General features: G+C 31.7%; 5 protein-coding genes across 6 annotated transcripts; 3 read left to right on the top strand and 2 right to left on the bottom strand.

Annotated features, from left to right (window-relative positions):
- Positions 1 to 2,418: 2,418 nt before the first annotated feature.
- On the top strand, positions 2,419 to 5,935 carry Bma-sup-26 (RNA binding protein, putative; the record flags this gene model as incomplete). 2 transcript variants are annotated; one of them, XM_043077502.1, is made up of 10 exons in its annotated part: positions 2,419 to 2,423; positions 2,587 to 2,707; positions 3,088 to 3,213; positions 3,409 to 3,510; positions 3,633 to 3,752; positions 4,334 to 4,528; positions 4,614 to 4,754; positions 4,841 to 4,973; positions 5,139 to 5,353; positions 5,690 to 5,935. In XM_043077502.1, the coding sequence occupies 10 exons, from the start codon at positions 2,419 to 2,421 to the stop codon at positions 5,933 to 5,935; spliced, it is 1,404 nt and encodes a 467-aa protein (XP_042933436.1). The 2 variants fall into 2 exon arrangements, with proteins under 2 accessions (XP_042933436.1, XP_001895836.1); XM_001895801.1 differs by having other exon boundaries at positions 4,298 to 4,528.
- Positions 5,936 to 9,236: 3,301 nt separating this feature from the next.
- Positions 9,237 to 10,384, bottom strand: Bm10044 (Uncharacterized protein; the record flags this gene model as incomplete). Its single annotated transcript, XM_001895799.2, has 3 exons — positions 9,237 to 9,328; positions 9,683 to 9,855; positions 10,350 to 10,384. The coding sequence occupies 3 exons, from the start codon at positions 10,382 to 10,384 to the stop codon at positions 9,237 to 9,239; spliced, it is 300 nt and encodes a 99-aa protein (XP_001895834.2).
- Positions 10,385 to 11,238: 854 nt separating this feature from the next.
- Bm10045 (Uncharacterized protein) lies at positions 11,239 to 13,508 on the top strand (the record flags this gene model as incomplete). Its single annotated transcript, XM_001895798.1, has 5 exons — positions 11,239 to 11,404; positions 11,948 to 12,049; positions 12,310 to 12,518; positions 12,893 to 13,092; positions 13,352 to 13,508. 5 exons carry the CDS (start codon positions 11,239 to 11,241, stop codon positions 13,506 to 13,508), a joined length of 834 nt encoding a protein of 277 aa, XP_001895833.1.
- Positions 13,509 to 20,313: 6,805 nt separating this feature from the next.
- Positions 20,314 to 22,530, bottom strand: Bma-eif-2Balpha (Initiation factor 2 subunit family protein; the record flags this gene model as incomplete). The annotated part of the gene is made up of 7 exons (XM_001895797.2): positions 20,314 to 20,478; positions 20,706 to 20,907; positions 21,258 to 21,327; positions 21,482 to 21,593; positions 21,844 to 21,997; positions 22,206 to 22,314; positions 22,416 to 22,530. The coding sequence occupies 7 exons, from the start codon at positions 22,528 to 22,530 to the stop codon at positions 20,314 to 20,316; spliced, it is 927 nt and encodes a 308-aa protein (XP_001895832.1).
- A 1,038-nt stretch (positions 22,531 to 23,568) lies between these two features.
- Positions 23,569 to 25,608, top strand: Bm5991 (SWIB/MDM2 domain containing protein; the record flags this gene model as incomplete). Its single annotated transcript, XM_043077501.1, has 6 exons — positions 23,569 to 23,653; positions 23,792 to 23,895; positions 24,002 to 24,115; positions 24,305 to 24,451; positions 25,007 to 25,138; positions 25,291 to 25,608. 6 exons carry the CDS (start codon positions 23,569 to 23,571, stop codon positions 25,606 to 25,608), a joined length of 900 nt encoding a protein of 299 aa, XP_042933435.1.
- Between the last annotated feature and the right edge of the window lie 320 nt (positions 25,609 to 25,928).

Below are 25,928 nucleotides of genomic sequence, written 5' to 3'. Positions count from 1 at the left end.
CCATTATTGCTTCTTCTAACATGAGTAGGCTTTTCTATTCAAAAATTATGTCTACAAACAAGTAATGCAAACAGAAAGATATATATTTGTATAGATGAATTAGCATAGAGTATTGTCCACACATAAGCAAAAGGATGGAAGCGCAAATACGACAAATGCCCACTTTGTCACATCACTTCTCTTCCTCTTCCTTCTCCTTCTTCTTCTTCTTCTTCTTTGTAGTGTTGACAGTTCATTTTTTTTTTTAACTTTTTGTCCATTAGTTTTGTTGATTTTTTGACGATTTGACACTCTTCACTTCTGTATCTTTTTTTGGAGAGAGAGAGAGAGAGAGGGAGAGGGAAAGAAAGGAGGGAAGGAAGGAAGAAAAGTGTGTTTCATTTGTTTCGTAATATTTTGGGCATACAGAAGAACACTTTAATCTGTATGTTATCACCCTTTATGTACTCCATTCCATCCGAGAGAATATTAACTGGTTCTCTTTTATCTTCATCTCGTATATATCAAGTGGGAATCTGTTAATCCTTTGTCAATCTGTTAACAAAGGGCGTTATTGTCCTAAATGCTAAAGATATTGTATTGTAGTTGTTAGTAGTGAAGGGCGCTACTATCCTTATACTAGGAATATTGCATTGTAATGGCTAAACAGAAAAAACTGTTGTGAAAAGATTTGATGGGATGTATAAGTTGACAGTATCATATCATCCATCGCCTTTTTTTGATGAGACAATAAGGAGAGACGGAAATGTTTTCGATTTAGCGTTTATGGTAGTCCGGCAAGATTGCTAGCATTGTACATAAAACTATAAAATGCTTTTATCATTATTCGTGATTGATTTTTCATATCTTAATGGTATACATACATTCGTGATTTTCTGTATTGGAGGATAGTGAAGTTATAAATGAATTAAGGGTTATTGTTTATAATACTAAGGAGGGAAGTTAGAGGTGAAAAATGATACCAAATATTTACTTGACCGTACTGTTTTCGTACCATATCTGTAGTTCTTACGAAGATAACAGCCAAGGATAATGATAAGGATTATCAGTAAACAATAAATGTATGATGGAAGTGGACTTTGTATTTTATATTCTCATTTTACCTTTGAGTTATTTTTCATGGGATTGTTAAATATGTAATCAATTAAGCTTTAATGTTACTTGATCACTTGAAGAGAACAATTTAATCTTATTATTAGTTAAAGTTAATTAGCATAATTGAAATAATTTAAGTAATTAGACGATTTTTCGATAATTCATATTCATGTAATAGCAACAAATGTTTTCATTTCTTGTAATTATTCAGAATATTCATTGAGATTTATATCACTTTAAGTAGAGGGTTACTTCTCTCTCGCTCTCTCTGTTCCTCTCTCTCTCTCTCTCTTCTCCTTAATTGCTAGAAATGCTATCCAAAGCTGTAAAGAAAGGGAGAGATGGTAGGGAGAGGAAAGAAGAGAAGACATTTGAAATGGTGCGAGGATTTTAAGTTTGATTTGAAAGAAGGTATTGCTGGGAAATAGAGAGAGAGAGAGAGAGAGAGAGAGAATCGAAAGTAAATTTTATTGAGATACCTTGGGAACATTCATTTTCAATGAATTATTTAGAAAAAGATTGTTGAGTGAATGATAGATTAGTTAAATGAATAAAAGATGGAACGCTGGCGAAAATGGGAAAGGTAACCACTGCTTGGATTGGTTGGAAATGTTAGCTATAACGACTTTAGGGAATAATAGGTAGTGATAGGAGAAACCTGAGGAATCTTTTCAATTGATGAATACATTTCAATATGTAATTAACAAAAAAATCTGGCTCCTTTATTAATGAAAGATTAACCATCTCGAGAGATCTTGACATAATTGCAGTGTAATCTTTTAGAGGGATAAAAAACGATACGGCTGCATTTTATTTTTTATTTCTTCAACTGTTTTGCTTATGCTATTCTCATATAGCTTGTTTGTCGGTCAAAAAAAAAAAAAAAAAGAGAAAGAGTTGTTATTTAGCAAGTGATTCAGATTTTTAATTTTATTATTTTGGAGGCGAAAAAGAAGGAAGATGGAATGGATGTTATTTTATTACGGAAATACGTAAATCATAGGCGTAATAATGATTCTTGCAGTCTGTGTGCAGCATCCTGGGCAAGTTAAGAACAGGTACAACAACATCAACAATAACAGCAGCAGCAGCAATAGTAGTAGCAGTAGCAGTAATAGGAGCAATAGCGATAACAACAACAACAACAACGGGAAGCATTTGGAATAAGGACTACAAAGGCGTTATTGTCGTACATCTATTACGGATGCTTGCTGGTGTAGATATAATTGTTATTTAAATATCACTGTACACATTCTGTTATTACCAACAACAATAATAACAACTGTCGACACAGTAACCTTCGAATCTTCAAATACATTATATATGGGGTAAGTAATTATCGTAATATTTTAATTTAATACCTTTTATTATGTTCTATTAAAATAAAGTGATACTTTACAAAATATACTGATTTAAAATTAATTTGGACGATTATAATTATCATGATGACTCCATTTTTTTTTTGATTATGCAATGTTTTGTGGGCTTCAGATCGGCAGGAATATCATCAGCTGTACTTGGACATACACCTTCGCCATATCGGTCGAATGCTCACATCAATGTATACACGGGGCAAAATTTCACTCGACCTCAGCATTTTCATGGATCTTTTGTAAATTTTCAATCCTTTCGTGAACACTCTTATTAACTGGAACTTAGTTTCCTGTTTTAAACTCAAATTTTACAATTAAGCAGCTATTTTCGGTGGACAGTTTTAATTATTTTTACCACACTTTTATTAAGATTTTTTATATTGATTGCTTCAATTTTTGATACATTGAAAATAAAATCTCTGATTCATCATTACATTATCTATGCTGTGTGAATTAAATTTATGGAAAAAAAAAAGGCAATAGAAAAGGTCTTGACTTTAGCCTATTCAAAGGTGGAAGAAATGCAATTTCATAGAAAAGAATTTTTTTTTTATTAGGTTGTGGTTTTCTTTTTTTTTTTCATTACGCAAATGAAAATTTGTTGTGCTTTTCGTTATAGCAACAAAATATGTGCAATGGGTATGGAAGCACAAATGAAGGAACACAGTCACGCAATGGTCTAAGGAGTTCGGGTATAAGTACTCGTAGGAACAGCACTGGTTCACCAGTTCCATCATTAAGCTTGGTTAGTTAAGCGAACATTTAGTTTTTTTTTTCTTATACTCTAATACATTTGGAAAGAAATGTGATGGATATCGTTTGAAAAATTTTTGATAAGAAGTCTAAAAAGAAAAGAGACCTTTGTAAAAGGTTTCTTTCTTTCATCTTTGTAAAAGATGAAGTGAAAGAAAGAAAATTTGTTGTATTTGTTTTCGTTTAGACGAATGTTTACATTCGTGGACTTGAACAAAACACAACTGATGAGGATTTAAGAGATATGTGCGCAAAATTTGGTCGAATAGCATCAACAAAAGCAATTATGGTAACATTTTATAAATATAATCTTCAGTTATTTGTTTCCTCAAGACTTTATATTTCACTGACAATAGCTTATTTAAATTGTTGAAATTGGAAGATTGAAAATTGTGGGAGCTTTTATTAAAGGATAAGGCAACTGGTCAATGTAAACGTTATGGATTCGTTGATTTCGAAGAAGCAGCTGATGCACTGCGTGCCGTTGAAGGTTTGAATCAAGAAGGGAAGGTGCGAGCGCAAATGGCTAAGGTAATTATTAACTGCGGGCGAAATATTTTTAAATGTGTAATAGTAAGGGTATGTAACGTGAAGTTATAAATAAATATTTTCAGATGTAGTATATATGTATATATTTTAGATTTTTGTTTGAAAATTTTCGTACTGAAACTCGAATGATAATTGTCATTTGAGAAATTAATGCTGAAAAGTTTCAAGTTGTAACATAAAATTACATTTTCCTACCTCTCTATTGTTCTCCACTCCATTCTCAGGAGGAGACAAAAATTGGGGGAAGTTTTTTTAGGTGAAATGTGATGGTCAATTTTTTCCAGTTTTATCAAAAATTAAGGATGGTAGGTTATTATCCAGAGGAAAAGTAGGCAAAGAGATGGATGAAGCGAGAATTAGACGAGAGGGAAGAGTTGTAACATTCAATCTTTTTTTTTTTCTTTTTTTTTTTTTCATTTGTTGTAATTTACCAGTGTTTTAAAAAATCTTTACAGCAGCTATTTCGGGAGAATTTAATTTTTTTAACGTTGCTTTGAGGAACTTTAACGGGCGAATTTTCATTGCAGGCGCTGAGTCCAAACAACCAAAATAGCCTCTTTCAGCAACAGGAACAAGATCCGACAAATTTGTACTTGGCAAATTTGCCACCGAATTATACGGAAAGAGATTTGCAAAAGCTGCTGGAAAGTTATGGTTCAACAATCAGTACTAGGGTATTGAAGAATGGTGATGGCTCAAGCAGATGTGTCGGATTCGCTCGAATGGATAACGAGGAATTGTGCGCAAAAATTATTAAAGTAATTATTCAACAATTAAGCAGTCAATTGATTCAGTCACACTGAAATACTTCTAATGATAAAATGTTTCATTGTTACTTTACAGGAGATGAATGGGAAAAAAATAATTCCGGGTTGCAATTTACCATTGATGGTGAAATATGCAGATAGCAATAAGAAGACCAAAAGTCGACCTTTACAAAGTGTTCCAGGATTATATAGTAGTCTTACACATCTTGAGATTACAGTAAGTCTCAGTTCATTCCGTTTTGAAATCATGTTAGGAACACATTTAAAAATGTCATATTTTTTTGCAAAAAATTCACCTTTTAGCAACCATGTTTTGCAACACCACCGTATGATCAAAGTGGTCAATATATTCGTAGCAATCCGAATTATCAGTACCTGCTAACACCACCATCGCCTTATGTCTACAGTCCACATCCTCAGTATCATGTTTTCTCAGGTAGAAATTTGAAATTAATTTTTTTGATTTATATTATTTAGAAAATAATTTATGCTACATAATAATATACATCGCGAAACGTGCATTTGAGTGTCGAAAAAAATGAACTTGATGGTAGTACTCAATCAAGAATTACTTCATTCATATTTGCTAAGTAAGTTACAGGTTATGGCGATGCTCCTATGGGGAATCTTGCTGCTCAAATGCAAAATTTATCACTTCAAGGTGCTAATGCAATACTACATCCATCAGCTGAATTGACAAACATTGGACCGGGTACAAGTATGACAGCTAATCAGGCTCCTGCTGGTACGGCAATTCCTCAGGTTGCTATGCAAGCATATACAGTTCCTCTCTATCCATGGCCATATGGTGTCCAGGTAGTTTGTCCACATTTGCATAAGTTAGTATTATTACTTATAAAGGAAAGTTTTTGAAATCAAATTCCTTACCTATTAAAACGATCATAGACAATATCACTGCAACAGAATCCCTAGAAAAATAAGCATCAGGAAATTTTATGTTTGAAATCCACGAATGATTGATAAGATGCATTTTATTGTATTCGTTTAATAGTTTAGTAGGTAGTTAAGCAATAATAGATGCTCAGAATTGATTGCAAAAAAGAAAAAAATTTACACAATTCACTGGTTTATGGAATGTTAAATTTTTTTCATTTTCGGAAATTTATAGAAAAAAGATTTGTTTGTTTACAGGCAACGACAGATCCGAATATGATTGGTACCGTGGTGACATCTGCAACACCACTGCAAAATTTTGTTCCAGAATTAGCTGCTATGCATACAGATGCTGCAAATGTTGCTGCCGCTACTGCTGCTGCTGGTGCAGTACCAACAAACCAAACATCCGGTCAAGTTATTTACACCAGTCAACCACCACCGCCTCCACCACCTCCACCGCCACCCTCACAAGCACCAGCACCACAAATGCAACAGAACTGAGCGGAGAAAATGCCTTCAGGAATTTTTGTTTTTGCCGTATCTCAGACAAACTTGTAGTCATAACGAGTGGGAATTAAAGAGAAAAGCTCAAATGACGAAGAAAGGGAGAGAGAAAGATTAAGGAAGTGTTGGAACCTGAAAAGTGAGTGCCTGTTTTCTCTTTTTTGTTGGTTTTATTCGAAATTTCGTTGTTTATTTGCTTCCTCCCAATTTCGGATGCTTGTTAGCTTTTTTTTCTTTCTTTTTCCTTTTTTCTTTTTTTTTTTTTTTGTTCGTATGCGCTTTGTAAATTGTCCATTTATTTAAAAGATGAAGTTGCCTCATTGTTGTTGAGTCAGTTTTAATTAATTTTAGTAAATCTTACTGGGAAGGGTTATTATAATTTGCAAATTAGAAGAAATCGTTTGGCTAATAAATCGTATGCAACATTTAGGAAAGATGACGTCCTATGGACAATAAATATTTTCCTTAAGAAGGAATTTATCAAAACCTATTGTGATTTTTTTCTGGATTTACATGATTTCTAGAATTTCCAAAAAAGGAAGTTTCCTTTTTTGCCATAGCTTTTGCGGTGTAAATTTCAGATAGAAGGAAAACTGATTTACCAGTTAGTTATCTCCTTAATATGTTAAAGGACTGCAGAAAGATCACTTTAAATTGATAGTTATTTGTAAAATTGTACTTTACAATCCTTTAATTTATTTCGCCTCCTCCTGTTGTCCTTCCTTTCGCTTTCTTCCTGTAAATTCTGTATGCTTCTGACGGTTCTTTCGTTTAACTGATGTGGTGATTGCTAATTGTCGACTGTTCATTTTCGAATACGTTAGTTTTCAATTTGCAGTTGAAGAAATGTGAGTATAAAGAAACGTTCCAATGCAAGTGGTTGTTTTCTATTCTTGCATCCGAAGTCGAGAATCAGCAACTACTAATATCATCCCACTTTTTGTACACATTTTTTTAAAAATACTCTTCAGAAAAAGGGAACTGACTTTGGTTAATGTTATTGGGTGGCATTACAATATTTTTGCAAAAAAAAATCTGAAAAGAATTTATCTATTTGAAGTTTCTTTTCGATATAAATTGACAGTGTTGATTTGCGGAATTACACGAACTGAAGAATTTAAGGCTATGATTTAAATGGATGTGTAGGGTACTCAGATTTAATGATACCAAGGAGATATCAAATCATTTTAAAATAGCAATTTGAGTAACATTTGTGCTGTAATTAGACATAGCTGAATAGGGAATGGAATTTTTCTTCAGATAGAGTGCAATACTAAGAATGTTTTAACTGTTGGTGTACATATAATAATTATTGTCCTCTGAAATTTTATTGGATGGAGAAAAAGTGTTTACATGTATTTTCCTACGTAAAAATAATCTATGCAACAAATGTCTTATTGTTTATTGTTCATGTAACACATGGTGGTCAGTGATTATATGTTTGTGTACGTATGTGAGAAATGTTTCTTTAGTTTTTATTTCTTTGTTTCATCGTGATATATTTCTTCATTAACCTAGCAGAATTTCATCTGACAGTCTCGGTCATTATCATTTATTTTGATCTAAAACATTGCTTAATTTGCTAAACGAATAAATAGGCTGTTGGGACCATTATTAAGAAGGAAATAAAATATGTTTTTTGATGATACAGACGTTCTCGCTGGCGACAAATTTTTATTAGCAACTAAAGTTTAGCAGTTAAGCATTCCATGTAAGATAGTCAGTGCAGTGAAATAGCTATGTTGAAAATTTTTTGCACCATGATTTCTCGTACTTCTCCAGCCTCTTATCCAATGAGCATTAATGAACAGAATTAATCGAACGTGTGTTCAATAATGAGGCTTCATCGAATTCTCTCAAAGCAGTGCACCATGTCAGTCATCCAAACCCGATAATGTAGACGACGCTGTTCTTTAAGTTCTGCTACTCAGTCTATGTTTCTGTTTTTTTTTTTTTCTTTTTTTTTTTTTACCGAAAGATCTGATACAGTGACATTCACAATGCGAAACGAGCCTGTTTCCTTGTTTTTCACTAAATGCCAGATTACCTCACTGGAAACTTTCTCATCTTTACATAAACTAGTAGTGTTTTCTAAAAAGTAAGCCTCTTTCGTAACTTTTCCATTCCGATTAGGAACCTATGGTTTTCCGAATTTTTTTGTTACATTTGCCGTTGTGCAATTGTTGATTGCTACCCGACTCAAAATTTTGCTCTGACTCCACACTAGGGACGGGGTTATCAAAGTGTAATATGTTGTACCACAAATTAATTGTGATTTGTCCTACTGCTAGTTTGCTTGCTAATAACAGTAGGATTAATGGTGCTCGTGGATTTCGTTTTTTGAGCAGATGGCCTACTGTGACGTTGGATACATATCCGTTTTTTCATTTCATGTAAGCACCATTTCGGAAAATGAATGCACTTGTCTTCTGAGTCTTGGACCTTAAAAACATATCAGACATTACTGCTAGGGTTATAGAAGTGATGTCTGTGAATTCTGCATAACTTGTTTCAAATTATTTTACAGTATCTTTAAGATGTCTTGATGAAATGTTTCTTTTTTTTTTACTATTTTAAATTGCTCTTTTCATACGAGCAGTTACACTTCACGGAATGTGCAAGAAATATATTTTCTTCTGCTTTGTATGAGATTTGTTTTGTTCGACCCGAAATTATGTCTCCTATTTCGTGTAATGTTTCATTGCGTTGATGTCCTGTTTTTTCCGATTGTTTTTCAGTTGTTGGAAATTTCGGCAACAAGTGAAGTCTTTTTCTATTGTTCTGAATGTTCACCTTGATTCTGTAAATAAAATGAAAAATTGAAAAACCAACGGTCTATGACACGAAAACGGCATGTTAGCGTGACAGTTCAGAATAAAGCTAGTGAATCTGAAAGTAGTCTGAGTTGTAACAAAAGAGTAGCGTTTCCAAGCAGGTACATTGCATGCAGACTTCAGAATAAAACAGAATGAAGGGATTCAAATTCTCTACAAAGCAAGTAGTACTCTCGGGTAGGGATGTATGGGTAAACATATATAAACGATTTAAAGTTAGTGGAAATAAAATGATAAAGGCAATTAATAAGTCAAGTGGTACATCTGGCAATAGTATGATGCATGTTAGTAATCCTATGTAAAAAGCTTGCAACACATTAATTTATGAGTTCATCTTTTGACTGGTTTTTTGATAGTGAATCGAAATGCTCACATTGCCTGTGGTATCTCTGTTTAAAACACTCCATAAATATAAATACAAAAATCGTCAATCTATTGGGATATCAGAACTAAAGTTATCAGAACTAATCAAAATCACGACTCTTCCTATCAGTGCGATGTATCGCTGTTGTTAAAACTCCTTCTTTTGTTATGGAGAGTACACTTCCATCAATACCTGTAATTTTTTTTGACTTTGTAATAGTGTGAAACTCATTGGTTAAACAGATCGGTAAAACAATATACTTCATATTTCTGTAAATCAAATCAGGGGTATAAATTATCGACACCTTCCCTGTGTTACATAATGATATTATGGGAATATATTCCAAAATTATTTGTTCAATAATCACGATTGCATCATTTTAAATATTCAACTTTACTTCTATTACCAATTATACGAACTATTAAAATATCACAGCTAATGAGAAACTTTCAACCAATGCTGCTACTCCCAATGACTGGTGATACCTTATAGATTTTTTCACCTTGATAATTTTGACATTTATTAGAAGAAAAATGAACTAAAAACCTGCAAGCTCAATGACAATGGAAGACATAGGTAAATTCGGCTCCAAATTGCTAGCAAGTTTCAATAAATCAACCGCTGCATCACCTGGTGCATTACTCAATGTTCCACGGCTACATACATTTAAGCCTGATTCATCAGCACAGAGCACCCCCTTCACTTGTTCCTTTGACACCCTGAAAGCATAGCAGACATCAATGCTGTTCCATATCGAACAGTTTTTTCTTTATTTTATCTAAATTTTCTCTAACACTTGAAACTTCCTACAACCCGGTAAATTCTTTAATTAAAGCATTTCTTCCCTGCCTCCATCTGTTAATCTATTTAAATAAAACACAAAACTCCACTAAGTTGCTTCAGTCTTACTATTTAAATATATTTGAGATTTGTTAAATCGTTGAGCATCACATTTGAGCATCCACACAATTAGGAAAATTTTAGAAAAGATGATAAAAAAACAAGACATTTTGGCATAACTGAAATTTCCTTGGTTATATTATCGTAAGATCCTTCATTACTTATGTTCAAAGAAATCAATACCTGTACTTTCTTTATGGTCCAATTACTACTTTTACATTCTATTGTTTGGTTTGAAATAAACAAAAGTTAATATGCATGTTTACATACATTGATAAAGCAATAATACATAACAGAAATAACCAAATCTCACATTTCATCAGCCAATTTCTCCAGTTCCGATTCCATTTTAATGAAAAACTGAAATCAACGGTATACAATGCAATAAAGAGAAACACTAAGAGTAAAGAAACGAAACAGACGCAACGTACACGTAACGTATCATCCAGTCAAACGACACGTATAGATGATACTGTCTATATAAAAATTTGCAATTATCAGAATGTGCCAATCATACCTAAATATTCAATTGGAAAAGGAAAAAGTGAAATTATGTCGAGAAGCAAACATTCACCCATAATCTATGTAAATAAAAAAGTGACCGAGCCATTGTTGCTGGTATTTCGCAGAACATTTCTGATCTGAATTATGTATATTGCTGGGGGAGAGATGGAGGGATGTGCGAGAGAGTATATGAATTGATGGCAGAGATAAAAATGGCAGGAAGGAGAGTGTTACCTGCTTCTTTATTAGTATTATTATTTGCAATTAGAAAGACAAAAAGATAGTTAGTGGTAGAAGAGACGGGAGAAAACGACACAGTTGTTAATATGGTTAGAGAAGGAGGGGGTGAGATATTAACTGGTAGAGAATAAGTTGGAAAATGCCTGCTTGGGTTGGTCTGCGGGGATGTAGTAGGGTTAGAAGGTATCCTTTGGGTATTCTAGTTGGTGGCATAGAAGTATTTTAATCAGTGAATGTAATTTCCTTCCGCTTAAAATTTTAAATTCTTGAATTTTACTCTATTTTTCCTCTCTTATTTGACCGCTTTTGCATTCTATCAATTGCAGTACAAAGGCTTTGATTTAGACAAGAGTACTGGATAAAGGATAAAAGACTTGAATAAATGCAAAATTAATATAATTTTAATTATTTTCTTACAGTTTCAAAAATTTGCAGTTAACAATAACCATAATTAAACTATGTCCATGGAGACACATTATTTATTTCAAAATTGCAACGCCTCAAATGATCGGAATCGCGGTGGTGGATTACCCTTTTGGAGGGTTTTTATGGATTGTAGGAAAGATAGACCAACGATAGCTGATGGTATCAGTAATGAGTCGCAATGTACAACTTTTACTAATGGTTAGATTATTCTAATGTTTGTTATTTGTATTTTCCTTAAGAGAGTACTGTAAGGCACAGTCATGGCATTCAGCATAACTTTATGGAAATTTTAGTCCATATGTTATGCATGGATATTCTTTTAAGTGAATTTCATTTTATCATGATAGTATCGAGCAGACTTAGGATATATTTATGCAGTGTTAATTAATTTAGACGTAATTTTTCAAACAGATTATTTGGAAAATAATTTAACTGAACAGTTGGGTGTTGTTAAGTGAATTGAATAAGGTAGTATTTCTGATGTCATGAGTATTCATCCATCTACGAAAGATTGAGCAATAAAAGTTTCAAAACAAATTCTCAACAAGACCAAAACTTTAATGGTACCTACTTTTTCACTTTCATGTTAAACATACTTGTTATATATCATTGTCTTTATTGATTTATTGCCCATTATCATTCATCGTTAGATAAAACCGTATTTCTAGTAATCTTAAACCTAAACAAGATATGGGCTGAATTAATTCTTTTTATCCATTATTAAATGATTGTTTTTTGAAGATCTCAAAGATGTTGAACAAATATCTGAATGCACATCTGAAGCATCATGTGAGAGCAATGCTCAGATAGAAAATGACACAACTAAAAAACGACAGCCTATCGGTATTCTGTTTTTCTTTGTTTAGTCTATTAATCAGTTTAGGTCAACTTACATTTATGTTCTATCAAATTCCTGATTTCATGCTTGTTACGTGGACATTTTATAATTACATGTCTTCGTAATTATAAAGTTCGTAAATATACATTTATAATTTTATAATGAAAAGAACTTTTATTGCCCATTTTTAGAGATCAGCTCTTGTTATTCTGCTTTTAGGATAGAGATATTATGCAGTCAGCTTATCCAATAATTTTTTCCTCAGGTAGCTTTAATTTGGGTGCTGTATTCGCTGAAGCTGAAGCATCAGACAATCTATTAGAACGGAAGCAATTTAATTTAAAATTAGTCAAGGAATTTCGAATCAAAGATGGTACTACGGGTTTTGGTTATGATACAATCTTCAGTGATGGCATCGATGAGCGGTTGAAGTCGGTTATCGTTGATGAACCGTATTTGCGAAATAAATCACAGGTTTTGGTTATAGAAATGTTACTATTGGATAGCCAAAAAATTTATCAAAAATTTTTTCAAAAAATCAAAAATTTCAAAACTTTATTCAACATTTCAACTTTTTTTCTCCTCAGTTGTTTTGATTTGAACATTGTTTACAAGAATTTGAAATATTTGCTGCCTTTGCTTACAATTTAGTTTGTTTTTATTTTGAAATAGCTTTTCATCGTTCTAACTATATATACAAAAGTATCTTTTCAGTGACTTTAGATCACATGCTGTAGTGAATCGAATTGTGAGATTAGACTTGGTAGTTCTCATAACATAACATTTTTTTATTAAGCGGTAGTTTGGCTCTGTTATTAGAGAAAGATTATAAAATTTCCTCATTTTAGATTACAAACTTAGTTGCATTTTGCGAGTTGTTGGTATCAGGAGCACCTAATCTTCGTGAAATTGTGCTTTGTACGCAGGCAGAACAAACTGCTTTGCACGAGCTGTGGCTACAGTTGGGGCAGCTGAGGATTGATCTTATGTTACGAAATGTAGTTTTGAAAGTGAAATGTAGCGGTACCATGCATGATCGAGAAATTAGGTCGTACTTTTATGTGTGTTTTAGGCACAAAACCCAGTATTTCGAATTTTTTTCATTAATTGCAAAAGGGTTGTCTTATTTGTAAGTTATAACGGGACTATTTTGAAAAAGATATTTTTCAGTTAATGCATTTTTTCATGGTCCATTATGATTATTCCGTGGCATTTAGAATTTAGATCATGAAAGCTAGCCACTTTCGAATTTTCATGTTACCATCCGGAAGTAATCTCTGTTGAACTGAAATCACTTTTCCTTTCAGATTTGACAATGGTTGGACTTATCGCATTGGCCGAGGCTTAGATTACTTTCAAAAGCAGCAACCGTTAACTTTAGGCATAACCGATTTCAATTTAAGGAAGTGCCAGGAAACAAATGTATGTATATTAAGAGAAATGCGACGTAAAAATGCTATGTAAATTAATTAATTTAAAACGGCTTAATAATTTATATGATTTGTTGTGTCGCTGCTAAAAGCTATGCATAAAAATTAGGAATTTAAGACTCAAATTTGATTTCAGGTTAGCTTTTTATATTTTACTGGTGCTATTCACTTTACTGTCTTCAGAGTTCAAATTATATTAATTTTTCTAATTGTAAGTATCGATTTGTTTTCTCAATGCTTGCATCTTACAATACACTCATACTTTCATCATAATTGTGTAATATTTTATACTTTTTATTCTGTTGAGTAATATTTTAGTTGAATGAAGATTCTTGTACAATATTTTTAAATGTCACTGTGGATATAGCTATTTTCACGTATATGATATTTGCATATTTTAAACTTTTATTTCCTCGACTTTTTCATAAGCATCCATTGCAATGATTCATTGTTATCTGTTGTTATGCTATGTTACGGACCCTTTCTTTTAGTGCTTTTTCTAGATTTCCTAGAAGTTTTAAATTTTTTTTGGAATTTCATGTTCGATCTTTGAAAGGTTCAGTAATGTTCATTGCAAGTTTTGTTTATATGAACCTTGAGAATGTTCTTAATAAACCATAGAATTTTGCAAACGGAAATTTTGGCAGTAGAAAATTATCACAGTACTGTAATACACATAAGTGCAATAGGAATACTACCAGCTGTTGAAATAATTGAAATAGCGAAATATGGGATTCTGTAGGATGACAATTGAAGTTGGTGTTCGTATTTTATGACGCCAACTGTTTCAGTTACAGTTTATGAGTGTAGTAAGCAGTGATTATCTGATAATCATTCACTACTGGGAGAAATTGTACTTAAATAAATAATGTTACAGGTGACATTTTAAAAATTGTGATTTTCATCAGCTTAAATGTGATATTTAATTTTTATGAAAATCAAACATCATATGCTTGAAGTTTAAAAATTTAATAGCTGTGAAATTTAAGTTTAAATACATAATCACAGGTACTTGTGGATTAAAATTAGAACTGGTGTATTAATAAGAGATTTGAGATAATCAGTATGTCTGCAATTTAAAATTTTTGAATAAAAAGACAGCAAATACTATATCAATTGTTCCTAATATTGTTTAATTCTAACATTCTTGATTCCCTAAATTCTTAAATTAATTCAAGTACCACATGTCGTGAAAGAAAAAAAGTTTTAGCATAAATGTAATGGAGCAACTGGCCTGACATTTATTTGCCCAAAATTAACAAATGTGACAAAAAATATTTCTATGGATCGATCATGATAAATATGACAAATATATAATAAAATAGAGGTCCTCTCTTAAAATATATTTTTTGAATGAAAAATGAAATCATATAATGTTTGAGTTTAATCAGTGTTCAACTTAGCAGTTGTCTTCTACTGATTACATTCCTAATTAATCATCGAGTTCTGGATTATTCTGCCGTAATTATTTTAGCTACAGATGAAACAATTTAATAAATAAAATAATTTTAATTATCACATAAAATTTGAATACTTTAAAAGTTTAAGTTTTTTTTTTCAAATTTTTTTCGAAAAAAAAAAAGCAAAAAATTATTTTGGGCATATTAAAGAATTGTGCTGTCACATTTTGGATGCCAATAATGGTAGTTAGTTTTTCTTCCGGTATTTTCTGATTTGTAAAATTGACAAATGTACCACTTAAACATTATAAGCTTCTTCCTAATTTACAGCTATGACTTTTTTGATTTGAAATCTTAAATTCTTTTTAAAATTTTTCAATTTTTTTTAGTGTTTTGAAATATGTTACGTAATTTATTTCAAAAATTGAAAAAAAAAATTAAATGTGACTTCTTTTAAAATAATTTTGACTCGATGTAAACAGAATAATAAACTGATCAAAATAAATGATTAAAAGACTATCCAAAAGTTCATTCAAACACTATCCTTCAAATATCCTGCTTTTTTATTTTTTGAAAATTCTTAAATATAACTTTCATTATACCATCTATATTCAATTTTATCTTGTCCAAAAAGTCAAACTTTACATGATATGATATAAGCTTATATTACCTGATTTGCATAAATGATCTATCATTAAAAAGCATTTTGTGGCAATAACCTGAATATATTCCAGGTCTATTTTATTAATGATATAAACCTGTTAATGATTTAAATGAAACTGACAATAAACTGATCAAAAAATTATTAATTTTTTTTTTTTTTTTTTTTTACATTTAGATTACTAATTCATTCTGTAAAAAGCAAATCCTACTTCTCTGTATTGATATTTGTCGCATATTAATCATAACTGAAACATTAACAGATTTATCCACCAGTTAAATATGTAGTTTTTCTATCAGTCATTGACTAATCACTTCGATTTATCTTGTTTAATTTCATTTAATAATCATTTGCAATCTATGAAGATAATATGGTGGAATTACCTCTTCATCATGCTTTCCCGAATTTCGTTTTCGGTTTAATTCGCATTTCGGTTATTCCCATTTCTTTGTTCGTATACGCTTAATCATGTACCACATTGATTACGCTGATCACATTCATCACAATGATAGCTTTCATCTTTAACTGTAAAAAAAAAAAGAACACACAAAATGCTTAACTCATTTCAACGCCATTTATTGATTTATTGTTCTACATCATTTTATATTTTCTGATACAATAATTCTTATTTTGTTTAATATCACTTCATTCATAAAATACAGATTATAAAGATGATCAATTTATTCATTCTTTTCTTTCAACAGTAAAATCTCTCTCTCTCTCTCTCTCTCTCTCTCTCTCTCTCTGTTCTACCTTTTATTTAATACCGTAGAACACAATTCGCGGAATATCAGTATTTTTCCAGTGATACTTTGGATCAATGTGTTATTTTCTTATGATAGCACGTTCCTTTTTCGTCTTCAAATGATTATTTTCAAACGGTTACCCTTTTCTTAGATGATAAAATCAATTTCTCGTGCTGATAGAAGAGTTGATTACTTCATGGAAATTTGAAAAAATTGAATGCTTACCTGAATTGTTCCTTCAGCTACATCTCTTCTTTATTCATTGTATTCGAAATGTAAATTTTAAAATTGATCTTATTTTCCAACTTATATTTAAAGTTCTTGAGCTATCGAATAAATCAGTAAATTCTCTATAGCTGATTAATAAATCTGTTACTATAGAGAATGGAAGAATTGGCTTAGAAATAAGTTGAAAAAAAAGGGAAAAGATGATGTAGAATGTCGAAAGGAAATTTAATATGCAAACAAAATGAAGTAATATTGATGTAACGAATGAAAGAAAAAATAGATATGAAGTGAAGATTCAGGTTGGAAATAGATATGAAGTGAAGATTCAGGTTGGAAATAGATATGAAGTGAAGATTCAGGTTGGAAATAGATATGAAGTGAAGATTCAGGTTGGAAATAGATATGAAGTGAAGATTCAGGTTGGAAATAGATATGAAGTGAAGATTCAGGTTGGAAATAGATATGAAGTGAAGATTCAGGTTGGAAATAGATATGAAGTGAAGATTCAGGTTGGAAATAGATATGAAGTGAAGATTCAGGTTGGAAATAGATATGAAGTGAAGATTCAGGTTGGAAAATGGCTTTGATTGAATAAGTTCAAAAATACCAACAAATCTGAGATATTTTTATCCTCTTCATCGGTAAATAATCATCTGCAACATTTTGTTTAGAACTGCACAAGCGAAGCATTTTGTTGTTTTGATAATTTGATTTCTAATGAAATAAATATGACAAATGAATTTATGCAAATTAGTCTCTTTAAATATTTCATATTTGTTTTTTTCAGATTTTGAGAAGAAAAAGGTTGCATACGTTTAGTCATTTGCAGTCTAAACTTACAATCATTTATAAACCCATAAATCAGCATAGGTCCGTCGTTGTCTAAATGATATGAAATTATTTTTCTGGAATTGACAGGAAGAAAGAATTCAGGTTTTCTGCAAATCCACAGTCGTTTCAATGATACAAAATATTCTACATACTGTATTATTTATTCTCGCACAATTCTTGCATAACAACGATATAACACGCAAACAAGTATTATCTCATTCAAAATTTGCATGTATAGTCTTAGCGGGGCGGTCTTGTCAGGTTGAGGAGTGGAAGAGAGACGTGACAATTGCTAGGTCTCGTCCTTATACACACTCCATAGGAGCGCATTTGTCATGCACCACTAGAAGAGTCAGTTTTGTGCAAGAGGGCAAATTGATCGATCCCTCTGTTGACTTACTTGCGTGCAGCACAAGAGAAAGAGTTACTGTGGTGCGGTCAAAAAGGAGAAAAAAGAGAAATCAAAAAGATGAAGAAATAACAATTCTCATGGATCTAATATACTTAGCTAACTTTTCAAATATTTTCACTCCCTCGGAATTTGGAACAGTACAAAAACCGTAGAAATTATCATTTAAAGCATTTCAATGATTTTAAATATCTAAGCAATCCTAAGCGTAAATGAATTTCTTCAGGAAAAATTTTCAAAACGGATTTCAAATTCTTACTTATTGCAGGTACTTTTATTAGCGTTAATTTAGACTACTCTGTAGAGATTGCTTTGACAGTTTACTCTTCCAAAAAGGTACGACAACTGAACTAAAAAGTATTTAATTAATATGACTAAATTAATTGTTTGTCTTATATTTAAAATCATTGAAACGCTTTAAATGATAACTTCTACGGTTTTTGTACTGTATCATTAAATTTCCAAATTCCGTGGGAGTGAAAATATTTGAAAAGTTAGCTGAGTATATTAGATCCATGAGAATTGTTACAGTTTGGCTTAGTTCACTTAAAAGTCATATGCAAGAAACCATATTGTTTTTTCCTTAGCAAAGAATTAATTAGGGTGGATAAAAAAGGAATGTGATTGCACCATTTGCTCATTATTCTTTTTTGTTGACTTTCCATCATACTAGATTAAGCTTCAAGACTTTCAAGTTAAACTTTTTTTTTCGAAAAAGCAACAACAGTGGTTTTGTTTACTCATCAGTCTTTAAGGAAGCTTGACATTCAAAATTTTTCGTCATTTCAGATATTTTGCTACTTGATAAAGTTTTAATCTAAAATTCCTTGCAACACATTCGTTTCGTTTCTCATTTCTTTGCATTATTTATTTGTTTGTTTCTCGTTTTATGTTTACTGTGTATTCCATTTTAATAGTTTATTGGCGATTGTTCATAAAGGAAAATGAAAAGTACACCTCTACCACATCATCTAACAGGTACGCTACTTTTTTTTTTATAATCGACATCAGTTTAACATTTCCGTTTTCTGTTAATTCAATTCGAAAAAAGTAGTACTGGTAATTCAAGGATTATATTTTTGAAATCCACCAAGCCAATCAATTGTCCTTATTGTTGGTTCACATCGAAATAAATTAAGCGATTGAACTGGAAAGAGAGGATGATTAGAGTAATGGAAGAATTGATTATAAAAAAAAGGAACGGTTATCCGGAAAAACTGACTTTTGTAAATTAAGAAAGCTAGACATCCGAATCATTTACTCCGATAGGGAACGTTGTAATTTGAGCCATGTTTCAGGTCGTCAATTTAAGTCACTAATTTTTCATCGTGGCATAATATCACAAAATTCCTTTCATAATAATATAAAAGTAATGCAGTGACTCGAAAAATTACTAGCACCAAGGATCAAATGTTCAGCCACCTTTCTGTGGCTGTCGAATAAACCATGCAGTGCAGCAAAAGGAACACATTTCAACTGATCGTTATATCGAACTTATGCCTAGATTCACTTCCAAAGATACCACAGCCGTGCCAAATGTCCAATTAATTTTTCCGTGTAGGAATTAAAGTTAACCATGTGAATAACAAGAAAAGTTGCTTTTTTAAAATGAATGTTTCGATCACCTATTGCTTGAACTATGCTTCCTACTTCATAACATATTAAGAACATCTCTCCAAACACACAATCGAATGCGTCTTTTTAAAGTGAGTATTTCATGATTCTTTTTCATCAGGATAAGCAATTTAAACGAATAAACCATTAATGTGTGATTTTGATAAATACTGCTTGATGAACTTGAGCTGTTCAGTGTTATGTTTTAGAAAAATAATCATTTAAGGATTTCTTTTATCTGTATCAACAAATATAGCATTTATGAATGAAAAATGCAGGTCTCATAAACAAAAACGGTAGGAGATCTGTATAAACGCTTAAAAAACGTAAACCACTATACACAAATATACATATATAAGAAGTGGTAAGGATGAAACAACAATTTGCATACATTCCTGCATAATATTGCTTTTCATTGATCATCGGCTTTCCTAAGTAGTAGTTCTTTTACTATGTATATAAACGGTTTTTCTCATAAAAAGGTTTACTTATTGCTAGAAGGCAAACTCTGATCGGATTTGATTATAAAAAAAAACATTCGCTTAACGGATTTTTACACATTTGCATTTGATTTAGCCGTTTTGACTGCTTCTGCTATTAACTTAGTTGTTTCATTTCAAGTCAATTACTTAACACGATGCTTTAATTACTAAAGTAACAAAATTACAATTCTTTATTAAAATCGAACCGAAGGGATAGAAATCTATTGATGAAAATTAGTGATTATTTCAAAATTCCTTTTCATCAGGAAAAAAAAATCATCACTGAATTTGACATGCCGAATAATTAAGAGTGAAATGGATCAGGAACGTAAAATGTATTAACAGCAAAAACGATGCTCCTATTCCAAGAGAACTATTAGAAAATTTGATAAGATATGCTTTTGTAACTCATAAGAATTGAGAGAAAAATTTCCTAGTTGGCAATAAAAATAACCACATTATACCACATTATACATATAGTTTAATAAGTTCATCACCAACAGCCGCAGGTGTCAAAATACCAAGATTGGTGAAAAGCAAATTTATATATTGTGGTGGAGTATAGTCGACAAGTGGATGCTCACTTGAAAAATCACCGTCAAACTTATGTTTTGTCAAAGTTGAAGCCGCATACTGAAGATTACATTAACACTTAATTCAAACTTTAAACGAATGGTGAAGATTTGTACCATTTTTCGTCGGAATAGATAATCCGAAAAAATCAAAAAAATCTAAACAAATATTTGATAACTTATAGCCTTCCTTCACAAGAAAAAACACAATCAATGAAAAAAATTAACAATAAAATTTCTCTAGAACGACTAGGGAAATGATTAACAAAAAAGAAAAATAAGTCAAACCTTGAATTCAATAGGTATATCATTCTGATTTAAAGGATATTCCTTCACAAATTTGATACTTTCCGCCATAACAAAAAATGGTTTATGCATTGCTTTCGCGCATACTGCCAACGGATGTGTACCAATTTTGTTTATGATACCACCAGTTTCCATAACACCTTCTGCACCAACCATTACCAAATCAATTGTTTCCATTATATATCTACAACATTCTACTGGAATAAAGAACCATTAACTTTTAGAAAATATAGTATTCTAAGATTTGTTAATGAACTACACTCAATTTTCCTACCCAGCGTAAGGAGTTTCTGTAGGGCCAAGAAAATAAATCATGATAGTTTTAATTAGAATAAAGAATAGTAAGTACTATGATCTCAAATACTGCATATCAAATTATCAGTCTCAGCATTCCTGATCTTTATTTTCAGTTATAAGAGACAATATTTTGATAGTTACACCGCTACGTTTATATTTATTAACAAAAGAATAACGCAAATTACATCCAAAAGAAACGAATATCCAACTATTTAAATGTCATGAATTAAAGTATACCCAACTCCGGCGTCCAATATTAATGTGCAGTGAATTCCAGCATCTTTTAATGCTTTAATCATAACATTACCTGAAGATCACCTGTTAGTTCGACAGAAGTTTATATCACACAATTTGTAATGATTAAAGAGCAAGCTAACGCAATGTCCATCAAACATGAATAAAAATAAACTACAAACTCTGGAAGAATTGCTAGAAAAAAAAAAAAAAAAAAACAAAACTACCTGATTTATCTGGGCAAGATTCTGTAACGAAAACATGTGCATTAACGCCATTTCTCCTAGCATGTAACAACACTTCCAATACAACCTTACTGTATGAATGGGTAAGTATGCGCTAAAAATTTAAGATTTTCAATATTGAGCAGTAGTAATTTTAATAACTTGTAGAATTTTAAAGTTTTCCTCCTCCTTCATTAGATTTAGTTTAGTCATAAAAATAGTAGAGTTTTAAACTTTTCGTCATTTTAAACCCGACCAAAGACAGAACAAAAGATTTCGACGAGATGGTACTAATAGTTACCAATCCGAAAACATATTTAAAGTAAATGGAAGATAAAGAATAAATTATTTGATAAGAAAGTTACCATACTGTTTCGAATAAAAGGCACTGCAAAACAAGCTATCAGCGTTTTGCTCAGTTCAACTCGCTCAATAAAAATATTTCCGCGCTCCTTGTATTTACGCATTAAAATACTAAATTCCTGTGCATTCTCTTCAGGTGTAGCAAGTGATATAAACCTATAACTACTGGTGCTAATTTAATAAGAAGAAATGCATTTCATATCTGATTTAATCTACTTGTAAACTTTCTGAAAGCATTTTTTTCATTCTGCATCGCACACAGCATATTATGTCCATCCTATCCCCACTGTTAATCACATTAAAGAAAAGCTTCAAGAAAAACATTTTATAAGGCTGATTACGATTACCATTTGTTAAACCAAACCTTAAAAATAATTCGCTAGCACTTCGAATAGATGGTATACTATGGTCAGTTGTTGACATAGCAACCACTGCATTCCTCAATTCATCTGTCAGTTCATTTACCGTTTTTGCTAAAATTTAAAGCATATTTTTGTCTCTTCTCGAAGGAATAAAGCAAATCCATGAATAAGAGAAAGCAAATTAAAACAAAATGACTGAAAAAAAAAGAAACCTTTAGAAATCTCAATGCATCGCATTAACGTTTCAATAGCTGCTTGACCTGTCGATTTTAAGTTTTCATTGCCATTTAATAACTGTTGAAAGTGCTTGGCGATATCCAGTTCCATTATTTTTAACCTGTAAAGCTGTAGAAAGCTTTGCTAAAAAAATATTGGATGAATACCATAGAGATATAGCATCTAATCTATATATGAAAGTAAGGGAAACGTCATAACCCGTAATTGCCCCAGAAGTTTCTTACACACTAAAGAAGTAATAATACTTACTAATTTTCATCCAGCAATACAAACGGGCAATTCACCATCCATCAATTACCGTACGGCCATTCAACATTTTAGATACATTAAGCTACTAAAGTTGAATGTAGTTCTAGAATGATGGCTTGTTCTGTGGGTGTGGCTAGCTTTCCGCGTGAATTGCTTAACACGTTCTGTGAGGGATACGTGGGGACGTGAGGAGACGTCCTGCCCGTTTCGTCTGACGTGTACATATACAGATGTATCACGTGACACCATCTGCAAATCATGTCTATATCATTCATAGGTCACGTATTGAAGACATCTTGCATTGCAATGAAACGAGGGCATATTTGAAGTGAACCGTAATTAGATTTAAATTGACTTGGGATAGCACTTCAGAATTCAAAACTTTAAATGAAATTGGAAATTAAGTAAAATTATGAATAATGAAAATTGCGAGATATGCTAGTGATTTCTCATGAAAGGCGTATAAATGAGAAATGAGGAAGGAATGTGCTATTAGTTCATTCCATGTCTTTATCTCTTTTATTCGATTTAGTTAGTTGCTCTATATTGGTATGCAGAGATAAAATATTATTAGAAGATAATAGTGGTAAAAACATCATTAGAAGATGACAATGTCAAAATTGCTCTTTCTCAACTTTTGGCTAGTTGTTTTCAAATTAATGTTAAGGATAATGTTATAAATTCGTGAAATGACTGTTATGCTACCTTTTTTTGATTCAGGTTGCTTGATTTTAGTTGCCTTATCTCTGAAAGGTCATAATGTCAATGGATTATTTGAGATTGGATATGCTTGCTTTAAAAAACTGATTGTAGGAACTTGTTTTTCATTTTGATTCCAACCATTTACATTCGGAAATTTATTTGCGAGCATTTGCAAGAATGGTAGATGTTAAGGGGAGCATCGGATTGCCGATAGCAGAAGAGCGTATACGGGATGCAGTTGCAAGACAAATACAACAGTTTGGTGCGTTACATTTTTTTCATATAATTTCGAATTTTTTAAGTTCAAAAAGACCGCTTGAAATTTAAAGTGGAATAATTTCTGTCTTCTTTTTAAACGTAGTAGATTTTTAACTTAAGAAAGGTTGTTTGGATTTTTCAGGGATGGATAAACTGACAAGTCGAATAATTCGAGAAAAACTGAAGGAAACATTCGATGTGGACTTTACAGACCATAAAGCTGCAATCGATAAAATCACAATGGATGTATGGTTTTGCGCTATTATTACAGTGAAGTTATATCACTAAGATATCTGGAAATTCTCTCTTCTCAGTTTACAGTAACTTTTTGTCTCATTGAGAATTATTAAAGATAATTGAAAGAAATAGTGCCGAGAAACAGAAGGCAGAAACAAATAACAAATCGGATTCAGAATCAGATGATGCAGTTGTTTTTACAGACCGCGCACCAAGAAAGAAAGTTAAGGTCTGTATATTTGTTTTCATCCTGTAATTCTTTTTTTTTTTTTTCTGGACTGCTTCTGAATGAAAGCTTTGCATCTTATAACTACGTTCAGATGGTTAAAAATTTTTGTGAGCTTTTATCAAGATTTCCATAATGAAGATCTATCAGTATATTGACCGAACCTTGGATTTATTCAACTGAAGATTTTAGGAAACGAGGAAGCGGAAGTCTTCAGATTCAGAAGCAGAATTACTGGAAGTTGGTCAAAAGAGGCGAAGAGCAGCGGTAACAAGACAAACTACTAAGAAAAGGAACAAAGGAAATATTGAAGGTGGATCAAAGCCTCGCAAAAAGAAGGTCTAAAGTTTACTATTTATAAATGAAAAATGATTTGTGGAATGTATTGAGGGATCTCCTTCATATTTTTATTATATTTTTATGAAAATCACAATGATTTAAAGTGTACTAAGAGATGTTTTTATGCAATAAAGCAGTATTTTAGGCTAGGACCAAATTGAGTGCAGTGTTTTAATTGCTTGGTAAAGTTTGTTAATATCTTCCCAGTAAACGGTATATGTCTCTTTCTGACATATATTTAATTAATATAAAGTAATACGTAAAAAACAAAAACGTCGAAAATGAGTTAATCGTTTATTCTTTCTGTTTCAACACAAAATGTATATTAGTGACTGAACCTTTACACTGAGTGATTAAACATTTTGCGATGAGGTGATTAAAGCGGAGTTGTATAGCTAACGATTTTCATTTTTATTTCTATTTTATATATAAGTTGCAAATTTTCTTTTTTTCATATTTTTGCATTTTTTTTTCCTTCATGAAAATTTTTATATGTTTCACATTTTTTATGACGTTGATATTCTTTTTTGAGTCTCATACTATTGTTATTCTTAGGGTCCATATAATGTTTATTGCGCATTGACAGAGGATCTTGCTGCAGTATGTGGTAAGCGATACATGCGACGCTGTGATGTGATTAAAGCAATGTGGGCATATTTTCGGAGCAATAATTTACTTGATCCAAAAGTATGTTGCCCTCATTTAAGCAGTTACAAAAGTTCCGACTTCATGCGACCGACGCTGAAGTTTCTTCTTTTCCTTTTTGAATCGTAAATCGGAAATGGGTAATCGTTTATTCTTTCCGTTTTAATATAAAAAATGTTATATTAGTTTTTCAGGATAAACGTTATGTGTTGCCCGATGAACCTCTTATGAAGATTTTCAAGAAACGTTTTCTTGCTTTCGGCTTAATGAAGGATCTCGCTGCTCATATTATCGAGCCAAAGTTTTTGGATGAGGAAGAACGGGCTGCTTTGGAAAAATTTGAAGCGGAAGAAGAAGCACGATTGGAAGCTGAGAGTAGTAATAATAATGGTAATGGTGATGATGGAAATATAAAGCAGGATGATGATAGTACGAAGAAGAAGGATATCGTTGGAGTAAATAATGATGAAGATGACGAGAATGATGATGATGGTGAAAATGAAAGCAGTTGAAATTCTCGCATCTTTAAAAATTTTCCTTTGCAAAGATAGCTAAATATGATGATCTAGTTTTCGGAGAGATTTACTTGCTTGTTTTTCCTATCTAGAAATTTCGGTAAGTTCAGGTCATATTCGAAACTTTAATTACTTTTACTTTTAGGTCATTTTTTATCAAATATCAGGAAGTCGCTTTAGGCGCTTTTATGATTAATATATGCCTCACTCTCTCTTTATATTTTCTCATTAACTTAATCGTGGTTGTCTTTTGTGAGTCTTTATTTTCATTTTATATTTCATCTTATATTCTTTTGCACCTTGCAGAAGTTTGTGAA

This window comes from Brugia malayi, assembly GCF_000002995.4.
Source record: "Brugia malayi strain FR3 genome assembly, contig: Bm_v4_Chr1_scaffold_001, whole genome shotgun sequence".
Taxonomy (NCBI): domain Eukaryota; kingdom Metazoa; phylum Nematoda; class Chromadorea; order Rhabditida; family Onchocercidae; genus Brugia; species Brugia malayi.
Note: the sequence above shows the minus strand (reverse complement) of the source record. Positions and strands in the feature narration are given on the sequence as shown.